At 37.5% G+C, this 22,656-nt stretch overlaps 4 protein-coding genes and 2 non-coding genes across 10 annotated transcripts; 4 read left to right on the forward strand and 2 right to left on the reverse strand.

Moving 5' to 3' along the window:
• The first annotated feature begins 560 nt into the window (after positions 1 to 560).
• On the forward strand, positions 561 to 1,671 carry LOC113731840 (basic blue protein-like). Its single transcript, XM_027257304.2, has 2 exons — positions 561 to 807; positions 1,366 to 1,671. Exons 1-2 carry the CDS (start codon positions 633 to 635, stop codon positions 1,560 to 1,562), a joined length of 372 nt encoding a protein of 123 aa, XP_027113105.2. The 5' UTR covers positions 561 to 632; the 3' UTR covers positions 1,563 to 1,671.
• Positions 1,672 to 5,607: 3,936 nt separating this feature from the next.
• LOC113733576 (U2 spliceosomal RNA) lies at positions 5,608 to 5,803 on the reverse strand. The gene has a single exon (XR_003459081.2). It is a non-coding gene; the product is annotated as a U2 spliceosomal RNA (small nuclear RNA).
• A 558-nt stretch (positions 5,804 to 6,361) lies between these two features.
• On the forward strand, positions 6,362 to 9,660 carry LOC113731839 (probable plastid-lipid-associated protein 4, chloroplastic). Of its 3 annotated transcripts, none has more exons than XR_003458605.2 (6): positions 6,362 to 6,853; positions 7,531 to 7,644; positions 7,912 to 8,010; positions 8,196 to 8,270; positions 8,348 to 8,582; positions 9,448 to 9,660. XR_003458605.2 is itself a non-coding variant. In XM_072075096.1 (6 exons), exons 1-6 carry the CDS (start codon positions 6,518 to 6,520, stop codon positions 9,518 to 9,520), a joined length of 765 nt encoding a protein of 254 aa, XP_071931197.1. In that variant the 5' UTR covers positions 6,372 to 6,517; the 3' UTR covers positions 9,521 to 9,660. The 3 variants fall into 3 exon arrangements, 2 of the variants coding, with proteins under 2 accessions (XP_071931197.1, XP_071931198.1); XM_072075096.1 differs by having other exon boundaries at positions 6,372 to 6,853; positions 8,515 to 8,582; XM_072075097.1 differs by lacking the exon at positions 7,531 to 7,644 and having other exon boundaries at positions 6,388 to 6,853; positions 8,515 to 8,582.
• A 2,779-nt stretch (positions 9,661 to 12,439) lies between these two features.
• LOC140035183 (uncharacterized) lies at positions 12,440 to 16,441 on the forward strand. The gene is made up of 7 exons (XM_072075098.1): positions 12,440 to 13,117; positions 13,243 to 13,386; positions 13,964 to 14,036; positions 14,728 to 14,833; positions 14,919 to 15,015; positions 15,668 to 15,763; positions 15,848 to 16,441. Exons 1-7 carry the CDS (start codon positions 12,509 to 12,511, stop codon positions 16,001 to 16,003), a joined length of 1,281 nt encoding a protein of 426 aa, XP_071931199.1. The 5' UTR covers positions 12,440 to 12,508; the 3' UTR covers positions 16,004 to 16,441.
• Positions 16,442 to 18,220: 1,779 nt separating this feature from the next.
• LOC113733565 (U2 spliceosomal RNA) lies at positions 18,221 to 18,416 on the forward strand. The gene has a single exon (XR_003459070.2). It is a non-coding gene; the product is annotated as a U2 spliceosomal RNA (small nuclear RNA).
• A 102-nt stretch (positions 18,417 to 18,518) lies between these two features.
• On the reverse strand, positions 18,519 to 22,209 carry LOC113731841 (probable plastid-lipid-associated protein 4, chloroplastic). Of its 3 annotated transcripts, none has more exons than XM_027257305.2 (6): positions 21,826 to 22,208; positions 21,502 to 21,615; positions 21,306 to 21,401; positions 20,371 to 20,445; positions 19,812 to 19,879; positions 18,519 to 18,870 (listed from the first exon to the last, which is right to left on the reverse strand). In XM_027257305.2, exons 1-6 carry the CDS (start codon positions 22,165 to 22,167, stop codon positions 18,798 to 18,800), a joined length of 768 nt encoding a protein of 255 aa, XP_027113106.2. In that variant the 5' UTR covers positions 22,168 to 22,208; the 3' UTR covers positions 18,519 to 18,797. The 3 variants fall into 3 exon arrangements, with proteins under 3 accessions (XP_027113106.2, XP_027113108.2, XP_027113107.2); XM_027257307.2 differs by lacking the exon at positions 18,519 to 18,870 and adding an exon at positions 19,058 to 19,309; XM_027257306.2 differs by lacking the exon at positions 18,519 to 18,870 and adding an exon at positions 19,520 to 19,712 and having other exon boundaries at positions 21,826 to 22,209.
• Positions 22,210 to 22,656: the final 447 nt, after the last annotated feature.

Here is a 22,656-nt window from a genome sequence, read left to right on the forward strand (position 1 = left end):
TTCCCCTCGCAGCTGCTTTTGTTTGACTTTCCCGGGACATTTTCAGATCCTACCTCGGAAGAAAAGAAAACAAGCAGAATCTGAATTGATCTACGAGAGTTTTTGACAATGACCACAAAAGATGGTCATTCATTTTGGGGGAAACAGTAGTGTAGCTTTACAACAAAAGATGGGTATGGGTTATCTTGAGCGATCAAAATGCTTTTGGGAGGGAGGTCTACTAACCCGATATGCTTGTAAATGTCGTCGCAGAAGTGAAAAGTCGCCAAAATCGGTAGAAAATATGCGACTAACTGGTCATTCACTGGCCGCATTGCTTTAATTAAATTCTGCCAAACCCACTACATCCACTCCACAGTCCGATTTATTTCCCTGTCCGAATGCTGAAGGGCAAGAATTCAAGGTCCGATTCAATTTTGATCAGCTCCCGTTAATGATCAAGAATGTGGGGCCTAGTTAACATTTCTTTCATTATATTTTTTGTGGTCTTACCCATTCTTCATGACCTTTTGGTAGCTGACAGAATATTAACTCTGCTATATAATGGGGTCCAAAGCCTCGCATAGAAATGCATCTCAACAACCTAGAACTGTAATCATTTCAGCTTTGCTTGTGCCGTTCTCACTTTCAGGATGTCCCAGGGAAGATGCAGTGCAACATTTGCCACAGCGATGATGCTGTGCTTGCTGGTGCTTCATTCTGGTGTGGCTGAAGCTGCGATTTACAGGGTGGGAGGAGCAGGTGGCTGGACCTTCAACACGGTTTCTTGGCCCAGTGGGAAGCGGTTTAGAGCTGGTGACACACTTGGTACGTGTAATATTAATGTCTGGCTTGAGGACTAATCTCCCTCCATAAAAACCACTCTTATGTTTAATTAGTCTCGCAGCCTTCAAACTCCATTTTAGTGCCAACAAACACCATTGAACCACTGAGTTACACTGCGAACTGAATGTTAAAACCAAATTTAAATAGAATAAATTGCATCATTAACTTACTCAAAAAATGAGCTTTCAAAAGCGCTTAATTAGAACAAGCGAGGGAGCTGAATCTTGAACAGGTTAGAATCATGGCAAAACAACACGAAACAAAAACTCTGGTGGATGCTTTTTTACGTTATCCTTTTGATTGTTCACCATGGCCTTTCCCTCACTGTGTACACGCCATACGTGAACGATGGAGAAAGTTTTTATATCTACTTTTTCAGCTTTAGTATATGCAAGTTAGTCAATAATACTAATATGTTTTCTCTACACTTGATGAAAACTGTCATAAAGTAAATAAGGAGCTTGCACAGGACAGAAGATCCTAGACTGTCTTAAAACTTGGCGGGTTTTACTAATATTTATACCTTCATGCGTCTGACAGTGTTCAGCTACAATCCAGCATTCCACAATGTGGTTGCGGTGACCAAAGCCGGTTACGACAGCTGCACTGTTCCTCGGGGTGCCAGGGTGTATCATACTGGAAACGATCAGATAAGGGTTGGGAGGGGAGCAAACTACTTCATCTGCAGTTATCAAGGCCATTGCCAATCTGGAATGAAGATTGCTGTCTTTGGTTGACTTGATCAAGAGATCCATATCTTACACTATTGTACCTTTCTGATTAAGCGCCCGATGTATGGCCATCCCACAACAATAAATAAAAGAAATGGTACATTATGCTAGCTAACCTATAGAAGCTATAAGAGTTTCGCCAGATTTCGTCTGAATTCTCATTTCCGTTGTCATTTGTTGGTCTTCGACGTAAAACAAATTTTATTTACTGCTACAACTTCAATAGCATTCCTTTCTTGTCCGCGAACTTGTTTTCTTGGGTGAGAATAGTAGTCCTCCCCCAAAAAAGAGAAAAGCATCCAGAGTATCATGTCATTTGCAAGGGACTGCATATGGAGTATCAAAGGGTTCTGAGTGTTAATTTTAGGGCAGGGAATTACGGGTCAATCATTTGATTGAGCTTACTGAATTGAAATGCTAGGATAACGCGGAGCGGAGGGAAACAGGAACTGTAGAAGAATAATGGTCATAAATTCATAACGTACCACGATGTTATGCAGGAAGTTCATCTAAATCTGAAACTGAGTAAACGCCATGCATACCCACTGACCAACCTCTGAATAACAAGAAACCGATGATGATGATGCATTGATTTGACACCCAAAAAAAAAAAGGGAAAACGATAAGGATGCATTTAGTGTGGTTTTGCATGAAGGAATTTCATCTAAAGCTGAAACTAAGTAAACGCCATGCATACCCACTGACCAATCTCTGAATAACAAGAAACCGATGATGATGATTCCTTGATTTGACACCCAAAAAATAAAAGGGGAAACGATAAGGTTGCATTGAATGTGGTTATGCATGGGGAGTATCTGATTGGACGTTTTGATTATTTGTAGACGACTTTTACAATTATTCGCATCGTCTCTATTTTCTCTCCCAGAAGAAACCTCAACGAATATTTTAATCGGGATGATGAGAATGTTATAAAAATTTGAAAATGAGAGGGGCAAGTAAGGTTGTATTTGGATTGTATTTTTTGTCATTTTTTATGGAAAAATTACTATAGCGATTTGATATATGCGAGGGAAAAAAATGATCATAAAAAACAATAATATTTTTCAACGAAAACAAGCAATCCAAGCGTGATCTAATATTTTTAGGACTTTTAAAAAGCTAGGTGGAATTGTTTAGAATCCTCAGGCAAGGTTTAGCAGAAACTTACAATCTGAAACTATTGGCCTCATAATTACTGAAGTTGGTGAATCCATGTTTAAGCAATTCATAGTCTAGAATTTTATGCAGAGCTGTCAATTCACAAATCTTGTCTGTGAAGGCCTATAAACGAAGGGTCACATTCTAGCTCGAGAAAGCAGCACATTTTTTACCCAGTACCTTTACAACCATTGACAGAATAATAAAAAGGACGAGGAAATTCTTGCTTCAATCTTACTTGAAATTCTTACTTCAATCTTACTTTATCCATCATGCTTCACACCTTTGCTTCCGTTGAAAACTTATACCATGGTCCCAAAATGTCCCAAGGCAAAAGTTATCAATCAAGTGACGTTTGGACGGTAATTTTTTTAAAGAAAATTGCTATATTTTTAGTAAATATATTTTTTAATTATTTTTTTATTTTATATATATTAAATTATTATAATAATTTTTTTTTCAAAAATTAAAAAAAAAATGCAACCCAAACAGGAAGTTTTTGGCGTAGCGGTGTTCCTGTGTGTGTTGATTCAGACTTCAGAGCACTAAAACATTGCTAGAGCAACCATCTTCACTGTTGGTGATACCGTCGTGATAGTGAGGGTTGGACTTGTTCTTTTTTTCTTGAAAATGGCGAAGGTTGGACTTTCAACGCACGTCTAGATGGCCAAGCGGTAAAATTTTCAAGGCTGGTGATGTTCTCGGTATGTCATATATATGTCATATATGTACACACTGAACACAGTTCAGTCTAGCATCCTGCCCAACATGACACGACAAAATTTCACAAAGAATTTGAGAAAATTGCGAGATTTTCACAAACTTTTTTTCTACTATCAGTGAGAGCAATCAATGATTTATTTTGGATTTTATGTTTGAGCACTTAATAAAAGTATGTGTTGAAACACTCTTAGTTTTTTTTTTTTTTTTTTTTTAATCAACAACGATACATTTGTATAATCTACGCTATCCTAATCTAGGGAAAGAAAAGAAGAGCCTGAAAAAGCTGTTGTAGGGATTAGTAAATATACAGATTCAATTAGATCAAAAAAAAAATAATATGACACAACCTCTTAAATTGTTTTTCGCTCGTTGGTGAGGGTTTCACCAACGACAGCAGCCATGAGCCGTTGGGCCAGTGGTTTGTTGAAACACTCATAGTTAGTTGCTGTCGGCAAGAGTGAGTCCGAGTCTTGCCATCCATCAGGCGGCATGACGATCGGATAACCCTCAGCGGGGGTGCAAAGCTACAAATTCATTTGTGGGTTCCCATCGTAATCAATCGTGATGGAATGAAGATGGCATCTTATAGTGCTTGTTCCCAAATGTCCTTCTTCAACCAAATCTAATAGTATATATTTATTTGTGGACACAGTCTTGAAGGCCGATGAATGAATCCTATTGAAATTGTTCCAAAAAATCAATTAGTAACAATAACGATTATTATGCAAAGGATTAAGACAAAATTTCAATTTTCAGTCATGATGGTCACCCAGAATTTGATCTAACGTCTTTGATTTACCTTGCTTCATATTTTCACATCCGTTTCGCACGAAATATCGGCCCAAGTCTCGCTTTCACAGCTGCCCAGGTACGGCCGTCCATGTGAAGTAATAATTGCATACATTTCAGGCGATGACATGATGCCGTAATCGTCCGGCCGTTAGGATGTCTGGCTTTCACCCAGGGAGGGAGACCCGAGTTCAATTCCCGTCCCGGCAACGGAAGCCGCTAGTCCTTCTATTCCTTTTGTCCTCTTCACCTTTTCTCCTGCTCTTCAAAACACCACTCGGCATTCTTCTAGATGGCACCCTTTTCGTTTTTTTTTTACCAAGCAAGTTAAGACTTTTGTGGTAATAAACTAACCGAAATCCCGAGAAAACCACAAAAGCCGGCAACTCTTGTGATTCCTCAGGAGACTAATATACTACCCCCTAACAACCCCGATATGGGATTGAACCCCCAAACAGGGCAGCTGCTACTAGGCCTAAACTTAGAACCCACTATCCCGAGCAAGGTTTTAGTCTTTTTTACCAAGCAAGTTAAGGCTTTTATGGTAATAAACTAACCGAAAATCGAACAAAAATTTGCCTAAGCATTTGTCGTTCAGCCAACCACTGAGGAGGGACTTGAATCCTTTTTTGAACTGTAGATAAAGATTCAATTCTCACTTGTAGCAGTCAAGTCAAAAAAGTTCAAGAATGATGTCAAAATATCTCTTTAATCTAGTAAGATATGTATATTTATTAACCCCTCTCTTCTGTAATCTAAGATAGAATAGATTATTATTGTTTCTGGAAAAAAAAAATTGTTGTTCAGCCAAAAAGGTTAAGAGATTACTAAACTTCTACACTTGTAACATTGGTTTAATATTATTCATAGTGGTTTTGTTTTGTACCGACACGAATCCATCCACTTGAGTAGTAATAATTAACAACTTTCACAACTCTGGTCAGTGTATAATAAACAGAAGAATGTGGTCGCAACTTTAATTGACAAATTAATGGAAGAGGCCTTCAATATGAACTTCAAAACAGACAACTAGCAGTTCATTGTATGTGTTATTCCACAGGTGTTGCAAATTTATGAAGTCCTGTGGTTTTCAATTTTTTTTTTTTTAAAAGAAAATCTCCTATCTATCAGCTCAGAATAGAGATTTGTGTCAGTGTGAACTAAAATGCATTTTTAAATAATTGGAGCATTTTCTAAGTTTAAAGATCATATTGCCTAAATATTTCAACATTGGAACCATTAATATGTGAACTTGTTTTGCAAATTCACTAAACTTCTGTTTCATTATTATTTGAACGGTAGATTCACAAAACATATTAGCCAAATATTAACACGTTTCACATAAATTATCTTACGGATAAACAAAGTTGAACTTGGATTGGTGGGGTGCGCCAGGCCCAGGCTGTAGTGCGAGGCCAAGGCGACGCTCGAGAGCCCCGGTAGCAAGCTACCGTGGTGGGCTCTCCCCCTGAAAAAATTGAGTTAATATCGTGTGGGCCGATGGCCCACGTATCAGATATTAAACTGATAAGAACAGATACTACACTTGATCTTAGCCAAAAGGCCGAGAAAGGTATGCGTTTCTCGGTATTGGGCTGTGCTTTTTATGCACCTGAGGATTTAGCGGTAGGCTTCCGGAGGCCGATGTGGGAACCTAGGATAGATAGATACTATGAAGGCTGCAGTTTCCACCCCTTCGATTTATAATAATGATGAAGAAACCAAACCCCTCAGCATCATTTGCAATTTGGCTTTCCATGACACTAACCAACTAAAATCACAACCAAAAGAATGGCTGGCATATTCATGAACCCCAAAGTTGATTCTTTATAGCATTCCCATTTCTGTTCTCTAAATCATCGACTTACAAATCTGTGAAGGAAAGTTAGGAAACCAAAGCCCACCTTGAAAGCTAATCTTGATCAAACTCAAAATCATTCGCAGGACTTCCAATTACGTTATTTATTTCCTGCGTCTCATTTTGAAGTGGTTTTAGATATTATCAGGAGAAATTTTGCTTCATTCATTCATAGTCATTTGTTGATTTATTGTCGAACTATTATTGAACTTACAAAATGACTATTGAAAATATGTAAAAGCCTTTAAAGGCGAGGAAGTTGAAAGGTAAATAAGTGGAAGGTGAGGAAATTGAGAGGTGAAAAAGTGTGGATTATTTTGTCTGGCGGGAAGTGAGCTGCAAAGCGAAGTCTATCCGCTCGAGATCTTGGCTACACATTATTATTCATTGACGGATAATCAGATTTTGAAATTACAATCAGCAGACGAAGAAAATGTCTGCTGTCTCCATCTCCTCTTCTTGCTCTCATCAGCTGCATCACTCTTCCAAAGAACTCATCACTTCACATTCTTTAGCCTCAATTCATTTTCCGCGAAAAGGGCAAAACACCAGTACTAATTTCGACGACATTAATAATGAATGCCGTGCAAAGTCATGTGTGAAAGCAGCTCCTCAACGTTTGAAGTGGAGGACTAGAGTTTCTTTCTTTCCATCGTTCTCGATCAAAGACGGAGACATTGAGACCCTAAAGCAGGAGCTTCTCGAGGCTATTGCCCCTCTTGATCGCGGTGCTGAGGCCACCGCTGAAGACCAAGAGCGTGTAGATCAGGTGGGTTCATCTCCTTAATTTGAATTTGCCTCTTGTTGGATTAAGTTGTTGAGAATTGTTCAAGTGTCTTTCTGAAACTGGCCGTTTCATGTTGGTGTTAAAGTAAACTTGAAACTTTTCTATCCAAAGGTAGAATTTTTTTTTTTTTTTTTTTGAGAATTGTTTACAGCTGTGGAATGAGGATACTGTGCCAAAATCAAGTAAAGAGCGGTTCTTTGGAACAAGAAGATATTAAGGTTGGAACATTTTCAACTGCTTCTTTGAATAAGCCAAAGGTTTTAAGAAGGAAGCCAAAATTAGCAAATGGGAACTTCTAGTCTCAAGTAGAAATTTCTTAGACACGACCCTGATCTTAAATCAATGATTAACCTTTTTATATCTTTGACAATCTCTGATGTTTACAGACTTTCCCGTTCAAGAATAGGGTGTATATTCACATCTTCGATCTATCTCCAATCAATTATTATTCTGTTGCATGGCCTTTTTTTTTTTTTTCCAAAATATTCCTCCCTGGGGACATTTTGTTTATCCTCTGGTAAACTATGTTGAAAACCAAAAGCCAATTGTTGGAAACGGGAAAATTCTTGTTTTAGCATCCATCCTATTCCGATCAACATGCCTCAGGTAATGTATATGTTTTCTATTTTAACACTCTCAGACCCTTTATTCGCGTTTAGATTGCTCGTAAACTGGAAGCAGTCAATAAAGTAAAGGAGCCACTCAAGTCCAGCTTGTTAAATGGTAAATGGGAGCTTCTCTACACAACTTCCAAGTCAGTTCTGCAGCCTCAGGTTTGACAATGTGCTACTATCACTTGCAGGTTCATAAATCTAAAACATATTAGGGAGAGTTGTTGCATTCTTGCTTAAAAGGGGTAAAAACTTTAAACATATGGTCAGGCAGGTTACTGTTGGCTACTTCAGGGGCCCAGCTGAGTATGCTTGAGAAATCACATTACTTTCATACTGGCTGTTTCTGCATCATTGGTCTAATAGGTTATAGGCATTCATTTTTGTTTATCTAATCACCGGTCTCTTCTATTGCTGTCAATGTCACAGAGGCCTAAACTTTTACGCCCTAATGGGAAAGTGTATCAAGCGATTAATGTGGACACATTGAGGGCTCAGAATATGGAAACTTGGCCATTCTTCAACCAGGTAGTTCAGAAAACAAGCAAAGCTTTTGTGCTTATTTCTTCTTAGTTGACTTTATAATATGGACTTCAATCTCTCCTTGCCTTGAGACCTATTCTAGTTGTGTACGTGCAAATGTTTGTAATAGAACTCAAAACATACATCCATTAATAATACCCACAGTTTGAGGTTTGTCCAAATTATTGCAGGCCACAGCCAATTTAGTTCCCCTCAATACAAGAAGGGTGGCAGTTAAATTTGACTCCTTCAAGATTGCTGGTGTGGTAGGTGAAGCTTTCACTGTGCTTAAAGTTCTGTATCTTGTTGTACTAGACTCACCATCATTTTTCTGGGATTGTAGCAATTTGCTGTTATAGATGTTTGTGTAGGATATTTAAGTTGGCAAAAGCAACGCAAGTGGGATGTAACTTAAACCTGGGGCATCTGCTGTGCATTGCTCCATGATCCTTTCAAGTCTTGAGCATACAGGAAGGTTGAGATAATCAACTAGTCTTTTGTGGTTCACAGATACCTATAATGGAACGTGGCAGTGGTCGTGGAGAGTTGGAAATTACATACCTTGATGAAGAGTTACGGTAAGGAATCTAAAAGCCTTTTGCAGTAACTGCAACACTAGCTAAGCGCATAAATTTTGTTGTCTCCTGTTTGTGAATGATATGAAATTCTTAACAACTAACAAGGCCTTATAAACTGACATTGAGATTGGTCTCTAAATCTAGCTGCCCTGTTCTGCTAGGTCTGTTCTTAACTTCTTCCTATTTAAAACTCCTTCATCCATTACATGCTCTTCTCTCAATCTAAGATGAAAGACTTCATATGACACATTTACCAGCTGAAAACCGTTATTGGCGGTCTTCTTTGTTGATTAACCTTGATTTCTACCTTATTCACTCAATTTTGCTGTTCTCCCTAGTGAAGTAGGTGCTCCACTACAGCTCTCAAAGATGTTTTTTATCCGTCAAATGAAGATCTTTTGAAAGCAATAATATGATAGCATGATAACTTCTTAGCATTTTAGATGTAGCGATGTGGTCCTTTGTTTTGCCTCATCATCTTTACACTGTTTCACAAGGACTTGTCTTGAAGACGACGACGCATCTACTTTAATGTGTCACAAGTCAAAGTTAAGGATAATAATAGCACGAAATCATTTCCATCATGTTGTCATATTTAGTGTGCCAACTGCAAAGTGGTTAACATCGATCATTTTTTGTGAGGATTTGTCTGTGCCCTGCTTTGCTTGGAGAGAGAAGAGGGGAAAGTGCGGTAATTGATCAAAGTTGTGTTGTTCTTAACTAGACATGGGTATGATGGTTAAGCAAATGGAGGAGGGAAAAGAAAGAAACAGATGTTTCGGATAGAGTAAAACATTTTTCAATCATCTGCTTTCAACTTGATATTGCTTGTATTCTGAAGCTTAAGTTCATCACACGCTTGCAGGATATCCAGGGGCAACCAAGGTAACCTGTTTATTTTAAGAATGGTCGATCCGTCCTACAGAGTCCCTCTATAGCGCTTACTGTAACAGTATTACAGGGAAAAGCATAGTCTTTTGTATTCCCCCTGGCTGGGATTGTATGGAGCTTTCGCCGTGATGCTCCAATATGCGCAAGGCAGCCATGCTTAATTTCTTCAAATTAGTCCATTTTTGCATTTAGTTGTCTATTTTTACCTGACGAAGTTATGTCCTTCCTTCTCGTTTTAGCCTATAGTGCTTGCTCACCCAAAAGTTTACCGTAAAAAAAAAAAAAACACGTTTCGAGGAGACTTAAAATCTTATAAGAGAGAAGAGAAAGAAGAAAAAGGAGCCTCATCGTGACCAAGGTAATGTTCATATCAATTAAAATGAGTCTTGAGATCATAGGCATTGAATTCAACCAGTATACGATTCACACATTGAATTGCACTCTCCAATAGCATTTGGAATTCATTAGATGCTGGTCATCCCCCGCTAGAGCCCTTTAAAGAGGAGTTGGACCGTTATAGACTAGACAGTCGCATTTGTCACTTGACTAATACTATGACTAGGGCTGCAAACGAATCGAGCCGCTCGCGAGCGGCTCGAGTCAAGCTCGAGTCGAGCTCGAGCTCAGAATATTAAGCCCGGCTCGCAAGCTTGGGTATATATATATATTTTTTATTTTTATTTTTATTTAATAATAAAATTACGTATATTATATATATATTTTTTTATTTTTTATTTTCAAAGTAAAATTACGTATATGTCCTTAATATTTTATTATTTATTAAGAAAAAATATTATTTTATTTATTTTTTTTAAATAAAATATTTATTTTTTATTTTTTTTCGAGTTCGAGCTCGAGCTCGGCTCGACTTGATTCGAGTCGAGCTCGAGCTCGAAATTTGCCGGCTCGTCGAGCTCGAGCTTGGTAAAATTTAGTCGAGGCTCGGCTCGATTAGCTCAAAACTCGACTCGGCTCGGCTCGTTTGCAGCCCTAACTATGACAGAGGAATGTTAAAGCAGAAGTAGACTAAGAGCTCGAGACTACTTCCTACCGTTTCGACAAAAAAAAAAAAAAGAGCTCGAGGCTACTGCGGGTTATAAAGATGAAACTAACAAGTTGATGAAATGATAAATTGATAACATCTAGGGGTGTTGGGCTGTGGTTAGGATAAGACGCAATTATTTCGAGTTTGTAAACACAAATGAGGGCACTCTTTACTTGCTGAATTTGCCATGTTGCGGACCGTTTAGTAGATGAAAAACAATTGTTTGGCTTGTTTCATATTGGTCAACTCAGCTAATAATTTGGTTAAAACGGTCCTTTACTCGGCTCCCATGCAGATGCTCCATAGATTTGATAATAATGGATGCTGTTTAAAGTATTGAATTGACTCACGCGCGAGTCTGTTTTGTAAAACAGATAAGCAGTATTGGTGAAATTAAATACGTAAGGGGACTGAAACCTAAAAGGGACACTTAGAAGGGACGAAAGCAGGACTCAGGAATTCTTTCGGGTGGGTACGGGTCATCTGCCTATTTGCGAGAGAGGCGACTGCAATATTTTTGTGCCCATTGTAATTCAAACCACTCGGCTTGAACTCAGTCAATATTAAGATTGAACTGATCAAGTCGAGTTATCGAATTCAAGTCAAATATAGATAAATTCAATTCATTCATTTGTGAGCCAATCTGATTATATTTTTTATTTTTTATTTTAATAGTGAAATTACATATGTATTCATAAATATTTTTATTATTTATTAAGAAAAAATGAATTTTTTATTCACTTCTTAAATTTTTTTTTATTTTTTAAAACTCGAGTAGGATTGAGTTTGAAGCTTGACCATGCTTGAAATTGGAGTCAAACTCGAATTCAAATTTTACATTAAAATCTCGTTGAGTTCGAGTACAAATTCAAACTTGATAAAATTGAGTCAAGACTCGATTTGATTATATCAAAAGTCGATTCAATTTGACTCGCTTGCAGCAGTAATCCATTGTCAAGTGTCAATGGAGATTCAGTAGATGGGTGAAACTGAAAACTTTGATGGATTTGGACGGGTCATAATTGGATAATGAATAAATTGAATCAAACCATTTTTGCATATTTAAATAAATAGGCATAAACGGGTATTCATTTATACCCATTTATGATTTATTTGAAAGGCTACTTAGTTTTTTTTTTTTTTTTTAAATTAACATGTTGTTTGACAAGAAATAACAGCATTTATTGTTTATCTTCTTAACATTCATTAAAAATTGAGTTTAAATATATAATTATTTTAAATAAATATAAGTGGATGAGTTGAAACAATCTATTATCCACCAATTAAATGAATTTTCTAATTATCAAGTTAGACCCATTTAAAATTAACTGACGGACTATTAATGAGAGATTGAAAGAGTCAACATAATTGGACCGTCACGATTGACAACTGTGTGAATCAGGTTTTGGAAATTTCTGATTTCTCTCGCAACCATTACCTTACCAGCTCACTAGTACTAGTAGTGCGACAGCATACGTCATACTCTCAATAAATCGAGGAAAACTAAAGTGCTACAGTATCAAAAACTGTGTTTGAATTGTAAATTATTACACCTAATTTTCATGCATTGATTTGCTTGTATTATCAATATATTTTTTAAATATTTTTTTATTTCACATACATAATATTAAAAAAATACTACAGATTTTTTTGTTTACAAAATTATCAAAACATTTTTTCAAATATTTTTTTATTTCACATATATAATATCAAAAAAATGCTACAGAATTTTTTTTACAAAATTATCTTAAATAATTTACTATCCAAACAGAATATTTGAAATAAAAAAATTTATTTCACAAATTTCAATCACTTTTTTATCTCACATACATCACATCACAAAAAGTATAAATCATCCAAACAAACTCACAGATACCACCAGACACCATGAACAGTATGCGTCATTCTGTCAATAAATCGAGGAAGTAGTAGAATTCCGTACAAATCAAAACGAGAGAGAAAAAGAAAAAAGGGAAAAAAAAAAAAACAAATGAAAAGTTGCAGCCGTCGTGTGTTCCCTGGAGCCTTGTTCAGGTTCAAACCAAACCAAGACCCACGAGTCCGCCACCGCCACGACCACCACCCCCTATTGCCCATCGCCATGGCCTCCCTCTCCCTCTTCCTCTCCAACCCTCATCGTCCTCTCCGCCCAACCCCTCTCCGCCCACTGCATTTCTCCTCTAAAGTCTCTGCTTCGGCCAAACCGCCGCCTCCACCACCCGAGAAAAAGTCCTTCGCTGTGGCCACTGGGGAGCTCTTCCTCGGCATCGCCGCCAGGCTCATCATAAGGCGTGGGGACAACAATTTAGTTGGCCAAGGGGGCGAATTTATCAATGGAGGGCTGGAACCGGGAGGCGCGAGTACGTCGGAGAGCTGGTGGAGACGGTGGAGGAAAGAGAAAGCTTCCTCTGTTGTAATTGAGGACCCCCTTCAGCCTGATGTGACGTGGGAGCAGAGGGAGGAAGACGTGGAGGCGGAGCGCCGCAGGAAGGAGCAGAGGGCGGTGAGCAGCCCTGGGTTTAGTTTCTCTGCGGCGGGACTTTTGTTTCCCTATCATCTCGGGGTGGCTCAATTCCTCATCGAGAACGGATACATTAAGGTCTCTCCCTCTCTCCAACTCTCTCCTTTATTTTTGGAATTTCATTAGTAATTTCCTGAATGTATTTATTTTCAACTTGTTGCTGTGCTAATTAGCTCTTATTGTTATTTATTTCTGCGATGCAGGAAACGACACCATTAGCTGGCTCATCTGCTGGTGCAATTGTATGTGCAGTGATTGCATCTGGGGCGAGTATGCAAGAGGCTTTAGAAGTTACCAAAATATTAGCCCAAGACTGTAGGCTCAACGGTACTGCATTTCGCTTAGGGGTATGTGTGTGTTTGTGTTTGTGTGGTTATGTCATGAAACTTGAGCTAACGACTATATGGTGCAGACATGTAACTAGATACAATTTCAATCACGTTGCCTTTTTGAGTAACTGAGAGTAAAGTTGCTCATTTAGGGTGTGTGGAACCGAATGATTGCTACAACGATGGAAATATGATGACTTGTTTGGCTTTATTTTACTTTTGCTGCAGCTGAACGTCTCTGTTTGAACATGTGTTGGAAAAATGTTAGCCTTGTAACTTAAACATGGCACACCGATTGCAAGAATATCAATTAAAGAAAGAACTATGCAAATTGTATTTTTGTTTTATGTACTAATTTGGTGAAGGAATGGCCTTCAAAGTATCATGCCTGTTAGGTGTACATTTGAAATGTTGAGGTACATAAACATGTTTTGCTTGTATAGGTTAACTGCATTCTGTAAATGTTGTCAATGTGAGCAAGCTTATGATCGTAAACATTATCTAGATGGACAATGAGCGGAAAAGGATACTCTCTCTCTCTCTCTCTCTTCCTTCTCCTTATTTGAGTACCAAATAGAGAATTTTCTTTTGTCAGGCTGTTCTTAGAGATGTTCTTCAGAACTTTCTACCAGATGATGTTCATATTAGATCAAGTGGAAGAGTTCGTGGTAAGAATTCTTTATTCCTGATGCCCATTTTGCTCTTAACAGTGATTTACGAGAGTATCTATTGATGTTGGTGAAATTTTTATATGCATAGAGTCTTTGTCCTTAAGGAATTAGGGGAAAAAAAGAGTTGAGACGATTAAATTTCCTGCTTGCCTAAACTAGGAACGATTACGTATGTACTCATGCTTCAAATTATACCGTACAATAGTGAGCTGTTGCCACTTGGATCTTCAGTAGGGTTTGGGGTGAAATGTTGTTATACCGTGTGATCTTGGATAATTATGAAATGGTTGTACCTCTTTTCGACATCTGAAGGGAAAATGTATTTGATCACATCCTTACTTCTGAAGTCTAGGCAAGTTGACTCTTTTTGAGTACTTCTCTTTTTTATCTCATCTATGGGTTGAATACATAAAAACATGGAAAAGATATGACCTTTGATGGATCTTATCAAGATCTTGAGTGCCGGAATAATGAATGCACCAAATTGCGAGAGATTTTCTATGGTCCATATAGACAGATATTCTTTAGAATAGGCTCCATTTTCTCATAATCTGATTTTTACCAGATCTGTGTTACTTCTACTTTGTTAGAATTGTTTATAAAGTAATCTCTAGCAGTATTTCACAGAATTATCTCACCATCATGTGTAAACAGCTTTCTGATAATTGGTGTTATGGTTTTACCTCAGTTGCTGTGACACAGATACTATGGAGGCCCAGGGGTTTATTGGTTGACCAGTTTGATTCTAAAGAGGACCTAATCAATGCTGTCTTTACTTCTTCTTTTGTCCCAGGGTAAGCGTTCTTAGATGCTATAATTAGCAATTACATTCTTGTGGCCTCATACATCCTGTTGAGCTAAAATTATAGTTTACCGCAGATATCTTGCTCCAAGGCCAGCGACAAGGTTCAGAAATCGGCTTTGCATTGATGGTGGTTTAACATTGTTTATGCCACCAACATCTGCATATCAGACGGTATTTTCTTGATGAATTAACTTGTTCTAACCAACTCTTGAGACATCATTTGACATATTTGCTGTAGTATATAATTTCTTTGCTTCTTCATAATTTCTTTTAATGTGAATGGATTTTCTCAGTTGTATGACTTGCATTCTTGTGTGAATTTGATTTTGCTGTGCTATATTCTGCAATAGGGCAATGAATTTTTATGTGATTAGTTTTTTGGATTCTTCTTGGATTTAATTAAAATGTAATCTGAGACCTGGCTCCTCGTGATTGTGCTAGATTTTCTGAGATTCTATGTGAGAAACCTTACAAGGAAAAGAAAATTTAATTTTTGTCAAACTCTCCTTTATGGTCTATGCTTTGAAATTCTTTAAAGCAGACAATTGATATTTGTGGCATCTGGAGAGATTTAATCTTGAATATCCTGGCATGTTTTTGAATTGAAAGTTGTTTTAAGTGTCTGTAAATTAATCATCTACACCCAGTGGTTTTGACTTTGTCTTGTTTGCGTCTCTGTTATTTACACATACATTAACCTCCTATTGATGAATCATTTGAAGGAAGAGTTACTTGTTTTAGTAAATGGGTTAGTGCTACAAGTGGAACAATCAAACTGACATCTTGGAGTAGCTAAATGATGTTCATTCTTGTTGCATTCTAGGTTCGTGTTTGTGCTTTCCCAGCCAGTCGATTGGGGTTGGCAGGAATTGGTATTAGTCCTGACTGCAATCCTGAAAATAGGGCGAGTCCCAGGGAGGTAATTGTACTGTTTGATTTGCAGCCCATTCCAGCTAAAAGACTTACTACATGCAACTAAGATTTACATGTGCCTGTGTTTCAGCTTTTCAATTGGGCACTTGAGCCAGCAGAAGATCACATTCTGGATAAGCTCTTTGAGTTGGGATACTTAGACGCAGCTGTTTGGGCTAAGGAGAACCCAGTTGAGAAATTAGTCGAGGATGATAGCTCTTCCATTCCTAGTGGCCTTGCACAATAGCTTATTGTGAAGACTGCTTTGAGTGCATAATACAAATGATACACGAGAATGCTTGGAACTCCCCAATGCTTCTCCTGAAACGAAGCCAGAGCAATGCGCTGCTGCATATTTGTGATAATGTTTATATTTTGCGCATTAGACACGATGGGGGAAAGGAATAAATGGCCAAAAGATAAGAGGAAAGATAAGTAGACAGTGTAGTGTTAGGTTAATTCTAGTAGGAAATTAAACGTTAATACCTGATATTTTCACAGTTGTATGTTTGTACATGATTCTTTCTTGGTTGTCAGCCTAGACGAAATACAAAGTCAAAAACATGTCACTTAGAGGACACTAGCGTTTTGGAACATTGAAGCCTGAGAAGCTTTTGGCTATTCAAACTGTATCACTTTGTATCGTAATTGTGAAAGTAGCTATGGTAATTTGCCTTTGGCGCTCTCCTGCTGGTTTCATGATGCTGCACTAGTCGTTGGAGATTGGTGATATTAACAGCAGTTTTTTTTTTTTTCTTGATAACAAAAAGTTTTCATGAGTTTGGCTCTGATCGCCATCATGAATCAGGACATGCCTTCAAACAAAACTTTTGTAAGGAAGTACCCGTCCTTGTTAATTGAGTTAACTTATATTGGCATTAGCAGTAGTTTATTGCAAATCGTTAGTAGGGGAAAATTTCGTAGTAAACCGCTTGATTCCAAACACGCCTTTTTTTTTTTTCCTCCTTTTTTGGGAGAAACGGTACCATAACGAGAGTACTAGTGTGATGCTAATGTTGTAATTCCCTATGAATTACAACCATTATAATTACTTTGGACTCTTGATAGTTTGTATTTGAGTTAATAAATACGTGGTTGCGTGAATATTATTACTCATTCTACAATAAAACAAAGGGAGAGCACGTGATTTGGTGTAAACAATCTATATCACTTTTTAAAATTCCTTTTTATCCTTAAAAAATTATTCTTTACCACTAACACACTCTAACTCAATCACCAACATCACACAATCAGTAAAATACATCCACTAACATACAAAACATAACTACCATATCATGACTTACAATTCCATAAAACACAACTCAACCGCTAATATTACATAACTACTATATTACAGTCTTCTGTGCTACAAATTACAACTAAATAAAAAAAATTCTTCTCCATCTTCTTCATCATATTTTTTTTTTCATCGTAAAAAAAAAAAAAAATCTTCTTCATCATAAGAAACTTTTCAATGATTGTATTTGTGGAGCTTAGTCTCAATGTAAGAGTACGTAGATTTATAATCAATCAGTACAGGTAATTACTGGATTCAATTTTTTGTTTGATTTTTATCATATCTTCCTGTATTAAACTTTTGAGAAAATGTTGTATACACTGACAGTGTACACACTATCACGGTTTGATGCACGACACATGTATAAAATTTGAATTATGTGTCATGCATCTAATGGTGAAAGTGTATATACACTGTCAGTGTATAGAAGAAGATTAATCCTAAACTTTTTACTTTACTGCTACTAAATTTTGTTGTCCAGCAAGAATTCTACGTTTATTCGATGAAATGAAGAGTTTTTCATCGAATGCGCATCAATTACTAGTAATTACTTAATGGTGATGCCCGCTCAAAATTCAAAAAATCTACCTGTCTACTAAGCTTTGTTTTTGCATATGAAGAGAATAATGAAGAGTTAATCCAAGTTTAATTGCTTTGGTCTTTTTGCCATAATACTTCTTCCTACCATTCTTTGAAGGAGTCACCCAGTACTGTTTGTTCACATCGAGCGCCTCCCGTGTTTATCAAAGAAACAAAAATGTATCTTGATCATCACCTTCAATAGAAGAACGTTTTTCGTTAACTCACGTCTCAGATTTCGTCAGATTGAACCCTCAAAATAAAAGAACCACAAAAAAAAAAAAAAGTTTCGCCAAATTTAATCACTTTTTTTCCCACTTTAAAAAATGTAATAGGACTAGTTAGAGACTCAGAGTTTGAACTCTTAAACTCAGCAGTGCCGATACACTGACAGCTAGCAAATCCCCAGCAAAATTCAAGAAAGTCACCTCAGCAAATTCCCGGCGACTCAGAGACTAGAGAGGAATCGTTGCTTAGCCGTTTTTGCATTCCGAAGCGTGGGTTCTTTTTTCTCCCACATCGGTCCTCGAAGGCAATAGAAAGGCGGAGAGCAGGCTATAAAATGAGCTATTTAGCCCCTGACAAAGCATACCTTTCTCGGCCTTTTGGCTAAGATCAAGTGTAGTATCTGTTCTTATCAGTTTAATATCTGATACGTGGGCCATCGGCCCACACGATATTAACTTAATTTTTTCAGGGGGAGAGCCCACCACGGTAGCTTGCTACCGGGGCTCTCGAGCGTCGCCTTGGCCTTTCACTATTGCCTGGGCCTGGCGCACCCCACCAATCCGAGTTGAATATTTTATGAGCTCTCATCCTTTCATGTTCCGCCTTTTTCTGTTCCTGGTGTTTTTAAAATTCAGAATTAAGCAACCTGCAAAGAGGGTGCCATAATCATTTGTATAAGCATTTGATGAATAATAATTAGCTCTGTACTCTCGAGACTGTAATGTATGTATATTGTACATGGATGCCGCTCTAGTCTATGGTTATGGCACGTTATGAAGTTTACAATATTGCACGTCTCAAGGCTAGAGGTACTTTCCAAGTATTCTGGATATGGAAAAGTAAGCAATAGTACACTCAGATATTATTCTATTCTTGCTCCTTGGTATAAGAATCAGTTTAGAACTCGTCTGTCCTGTTGCTTCTGATAGATTTTAGCTCAGGTAGGTACCCTATAAGACGGATCAACCATCTTCAAGATGAACAGGTTCCCCAGATCACCTCTTGATACTCTGCCAGGGGCAAAAGAAAGGGACAAAAATGGAAGGAAAGCTGCAGTTATTAACAGTTCTAGATGTTGCTGATCTACACAGTCATCCAATTCTATTCGCAGAAATAAGATAAGCAAGCATTATGATATCTCAATTCAGGAAGATAATTACATCTACCGACTTGAGCTGCAACGTATGCTTAGACGAGTTCTGAAAATAAAGATCAAATAGTAGGGCTTGATCCCTCTCAAATAATTCTGTTCCTACTGCACAAAAGGAGGACTCATTCTGGCAAGTTCTAGAGAACCAGAGATTCTGAACTATCCTACCAACAAATGTTTTAAAAGAAAAAAAGGGAGCAAAATCACTGGAGGGCTCCATTTTTTGGCTTTCAGAAGTAGAAACCCCACTGAATCTGTGCAAGTTGTGCTGCGAAATGGGTCCTCACAGCTTTTTATTCCTGTTCACTCCCAGAACAAGTTGTTAATTGCTATGGTAATTTGTATCCCCAACTAAATGCAACAGGTAATAGCTATGTTTGAACAATCAACCAAATCCAGACTGGTGGTTTGAATAATCTGAGTAATTTACTAATCAAGACATGGACAAAGGAGCTTTCCGCTAATGTGTTTAAGCCAATAAAACCTCATATTGAAGCTTGAGAGGATAACAAATCCTTTTGAACCTGCTTTAGTTGTTCTAATTCCTCTTACCAATTATCAGTTCTTTAGCATAATCACCTGCACTTTTGCAATCGGACATAGCAATTACTTCCATGTATATAGTAAACTAAATGGAGCTAAGTATGCCGCAACCTAATGTCAGTTCCATTTGCTGATAAGATCCTAAATTGCTGTAGATTCCTGTGTTAAGAGAAGCTTGAAGATGATGAGCGTCAAAATTACGTGGGTTTACGAGAAGGTTCATGATTAATAATCTACTGAACCAGTAATGAAGCTCACCTAAGCTCTTCATCCAAGTATGTAATCTCTAGTTCACCTTTAGCTCTTCCAGGAGCTTTGACGGGTATCTGCAAGCCAATGACATCAAGCACTCATGTTATTCTACATCTTAATTTGTTCAAAATGCCACGTTAAAAGTGCAGTCAGTCCTATAGCGTCTGAAAAAACAACAGAAAATTAGAGACCAACTAGAGGTTAGTCCCACTCACAAAGACCACTACCATTGTTTCTAAAATTAAGTATCGACCGTGAGTCAGCGATTACACTAAGTACCACAATATTGAGTGTTGCAAACATCATTAGAAAAGTTTGCTTCATTTCAAAATTCTCAGTTCAGCAGCTATTTAGAGTGATGTTATTACCATTAATATGCTTAAGGTAAACTGGGCAAAAATTCAAATTTTAATTTGTGTAACAGTTGACTGGTAATGCCATCTACTTGAAGATTCCACTAATTTTCATTATATAACCAATCAAAATAGTATAACACATATCTAATGACATGCTTTGTTCTCGCATATGTAAAAGCATTGCTAATCTGTGAGAATTAAAGGCTTACCAGTCCAGCAATTTTAAAGTAATCAAATTTTACAGCCACCTTCCTTGCATTTAGAGGTGTTAAATCTGCAGTAACCTGCAGTAGATATGAAAAAAATCCAAAGTCATTGAAGGTAGTGCAGTTGTAAAAGTTGAATTCAGATTTTGGTCTAAGGCTACTAGTTTTTTCTACTTACCTTGAGAGTTGAAAAACTGAAAAGCTTGTGGTATTCTTTGGCTATATTTCAACTACAAGACGTAATTTTCAATGGACTTGAGTTCATGGCCATTAATTATTCGTATATAACTCAAAATCCAGAATAAGGAACCCGAACTTAACAGCCTAATGTAAGGTCAACTGCAAATGGAAGGAATAAAAAAAAAAAAGGAGCCCCTGAATATTGAGGAACTCCTCTCAGTATTATGCTTTGGAGTTTTAAGAACTGCATCACTACAAAATAGTCTTTATCTCAAGCCATTCTAAAACTAGCAAGAAATTTTCCTTTAGGTCAGATTATGTGCTGAGAAGCAGTCACTAAAATCATTCTCATTGTTCATGAGCGATTTTCCTTTGTTTACCATGATAAATATGTAGAATGTGACTATAGCCAAATTCTAATTGATGACAAAAGTTTAGCTACACCACCATATGGGAAATGCTGTCGATTTAATTTGAAAAAGAAGAAGAAGAAGATGTTTATTAGCTAGAACACACTAAATCATAAGAAAAATGTATATTATCAGACAACAATATTGCTGCAACGCCACTTGATGAGGGATAAAATGCTGATTTCATCAGTCAATTATGGCACTGGAAGCCTGCAGAAGCCTACTTGATGAGTTTCTTGCTTTGAGTTAACGGTTCAGAGATGAGCTTTTAACAACTTTGTAGAACCGATATAGAACATGCTAAAATAAGAAATAAAAATGTAAAATGTAAAAGATGCCCAGAAGTACCTGATTGAAGAATGGACATGATTCCATATTTTGAGCCCGAAGTGTATCCACGTTTATCGCTTGATAATTCGTTTTAGACCTTAAGATTTTGGGCCTCTGTTTACACCAATCCATAACAGCGCTCTCATTTCACCGAAGTATAAAAAGTACTAGAACCACAAAAATTACTGGAATCGCTCAAACATCAGTTACTTACCTCGGTTTGCAAAATAGACTGGGAAGTTGTGTATATGAGTTCCCATTTGCCATTCAGTAAATCAGACTTCAATGGCTCCTTTATTGGACTTACTGCTTCTAGTTTTCGAGTAATCTAATCTAACCAAGAACAAAGTCAAGAACGAAAATGCAGAATCAAATGTCAAGAATGGTCTAATATGCATGGAGACCATTTTCACTCTTTTTTTCATGGTTAACGCTGTAGCAGTAAGTTAAGTTGGAGGGAGACTGTAGTAAATTGATATACTCAACGAAAACCAAAACGACAGGCACAATAACTAGGGAAGCTACAGAATAAGCAAACCTGATCAATGCTTTGCTGGTCTTCAGGAGTGGCCTCTGCCCCACGATCAAGAGGTGCAATGGCTTCAAGAAGTTCTTCTTTGATGGCCTTTGCATCTTTGGCCTTGTTTTTCAAGAAAGCTGGGAAGAAAGAAATACAGGTTCTCCACTTTTGAGATGGCACCCAAGTAAAAGAAGGTGGTGAGGTTGAGAGGATGCTCTTAGGATGACAGTTCTGTTGTGGTGATCTGGTTGGAAAAGAGAAGACTTTGAGGGAGGAATTGGGAGGGTGGTTGGAGCTGGTGATGTGGAGCGTTTGCGGTGGAAGGAGTGAGGATAAGGCCATGGTGCTGCTAGTCGCCATGGTGGAAGTGCTGACTTGGAGCTCTGAAATAACAGTTGAAGATGCCTTGTCTGCTTTGCTGTTTGATTCAGGATTTGGGCCTACTAAAAATTGGTCTGCAGCCGTCTGTTTATTGGACCAAAGAAAAAAGACAAGCCCAATAAAAAGACCTTTTATTTTTTTTTCCCTTCTGGGGGTTCAAATTGCGCTTTAGTTTAGCAGACAAGATTGAGACTCCAGAAAAGGCAGAGGGAGAGCACTTTCCTTCAATTATTTGTCGATTAAGTCTTTATCTTCAATTATTTGTGGTCTAATTGAAACATGGTCTAATCGAAACATGGTTCAGTTGTGATTCCTATCATTTGTAGATTAGTTTAGTAGCTATATTACTTCCTACAATCTTATCATAAAAAGTGACTAGATCCAGGTTGCAACTGTAATTAAACTAATTCTCCTAAGTAAAAGATTGTGCCACCATGGAAGGAGAGAGCACTTTCCTTTGTTTATTGT

This window comes from Coffea arabica, chromosome 2c, assembly GCF_036785885.1.
Source record: "Coffea arabica cultivar ET-39 chromosome 2c, Coffea Arabica ET-39 HiFi, whole genome shotgun sequence".
In the NCBI taxonomy this organism is placed as follows: domain Eukaryota; kingdom Viridiplantae; phylum Streptophyta; class Magnoliopsida; order Gentianales; family Rubiaceae; genus Coffea; species Coffea arabica.

What these genes read in the sequence shown, in the direction of transcription:
- LOC113731839 (XM_072075096.1), top strand. Translation starts at nt 6,518, where the DNA reads ATGTCTGCTGTCTCCATCTCCTCTTCTTGCTCTCATCAGCTGCATCAC. An exon ending in AGTCAGTTCTGCAGCCTCAG is followed by an intron (nt 7,645 to 7,911) that starts GTTTGACAATGT and finishes TCAATGTCACAG; the next exon opens with AGGCCTAAACTTTTACGCCC. An exon ending in CCTTCAAGATTGCTGGTGTG is followed by an intron (nt 8,271 to 8,514) that starts GTAGGTGAAGCT and finishes TGTGGTTCACAG; the next exon opens with ATACCTATAATGGAACGTGG.
- LOC113731840 (XM_027257304.2), top strand. Translation starts at nt 633, where the DNA reads ATGTCCCAGGGAAGATGCAGTGCAACATTTGCCACAGCGATGATGCTG. An exon ending in TAGAGCTGGTGACACACTTG is followed by an intron (nt 808 to 1,365) that starts GTACGTGTAATA and finishes TGCGTCTGACAG; the next exon opens with TGTTCAGCTACAATCCAGCA.
- LOC140035183 (XM_072075098.1), top strand. Translation starts at nt 12,509, where the DNA reads ATGAAAAGTTGCAGCCGTCGTGTGTTCCCTGGAGCCTTGTTCAGGTTC. An exon ending in TCGAGAACGGATACATTAAG is followed by an intron (nt 13,118 to 13,242) that starts GTCTCTCCCTCT and finishes TCTGCGATGCAG; the next exon opens with GAAACGACACCATTAGCTGG. An exon ending in ATCAAGTGGAAGAGTTCGTG is followed by an intron (nt 14,037 to 14,727) that starts GTAAGAATTCTT and finishes GTTTTACCTCAG; the next exon opens with TTGCTGTGACACAGATACTA.
- LOC113731841 (XM_027257305.2), bottom strand. Translation starts at nt 22,167, where the DNA reads ATGGCGACTAGCAGCACCATGGCCTTATCCTCACTCCTTCCACCGCAA. An exon ending in ACTTTAAAATTGCTGGACTG is followed by an intron (nt 19,880 to 20,370) that starts GTAAGCCTTTAA and finishes ATTGGCTTGCAG; the next exon opens with ATACCCGTCAAAGCTCCTGG. An exon ending in TACTTGGATGAAGAGCTTAG is followed by an intron (nt 18,871 to 19,811) that starts GTGAGCTTCATT and finishes TGCCCCTGGCAG; the next exon opens with AGTATCAAGAGGTGATCTGG.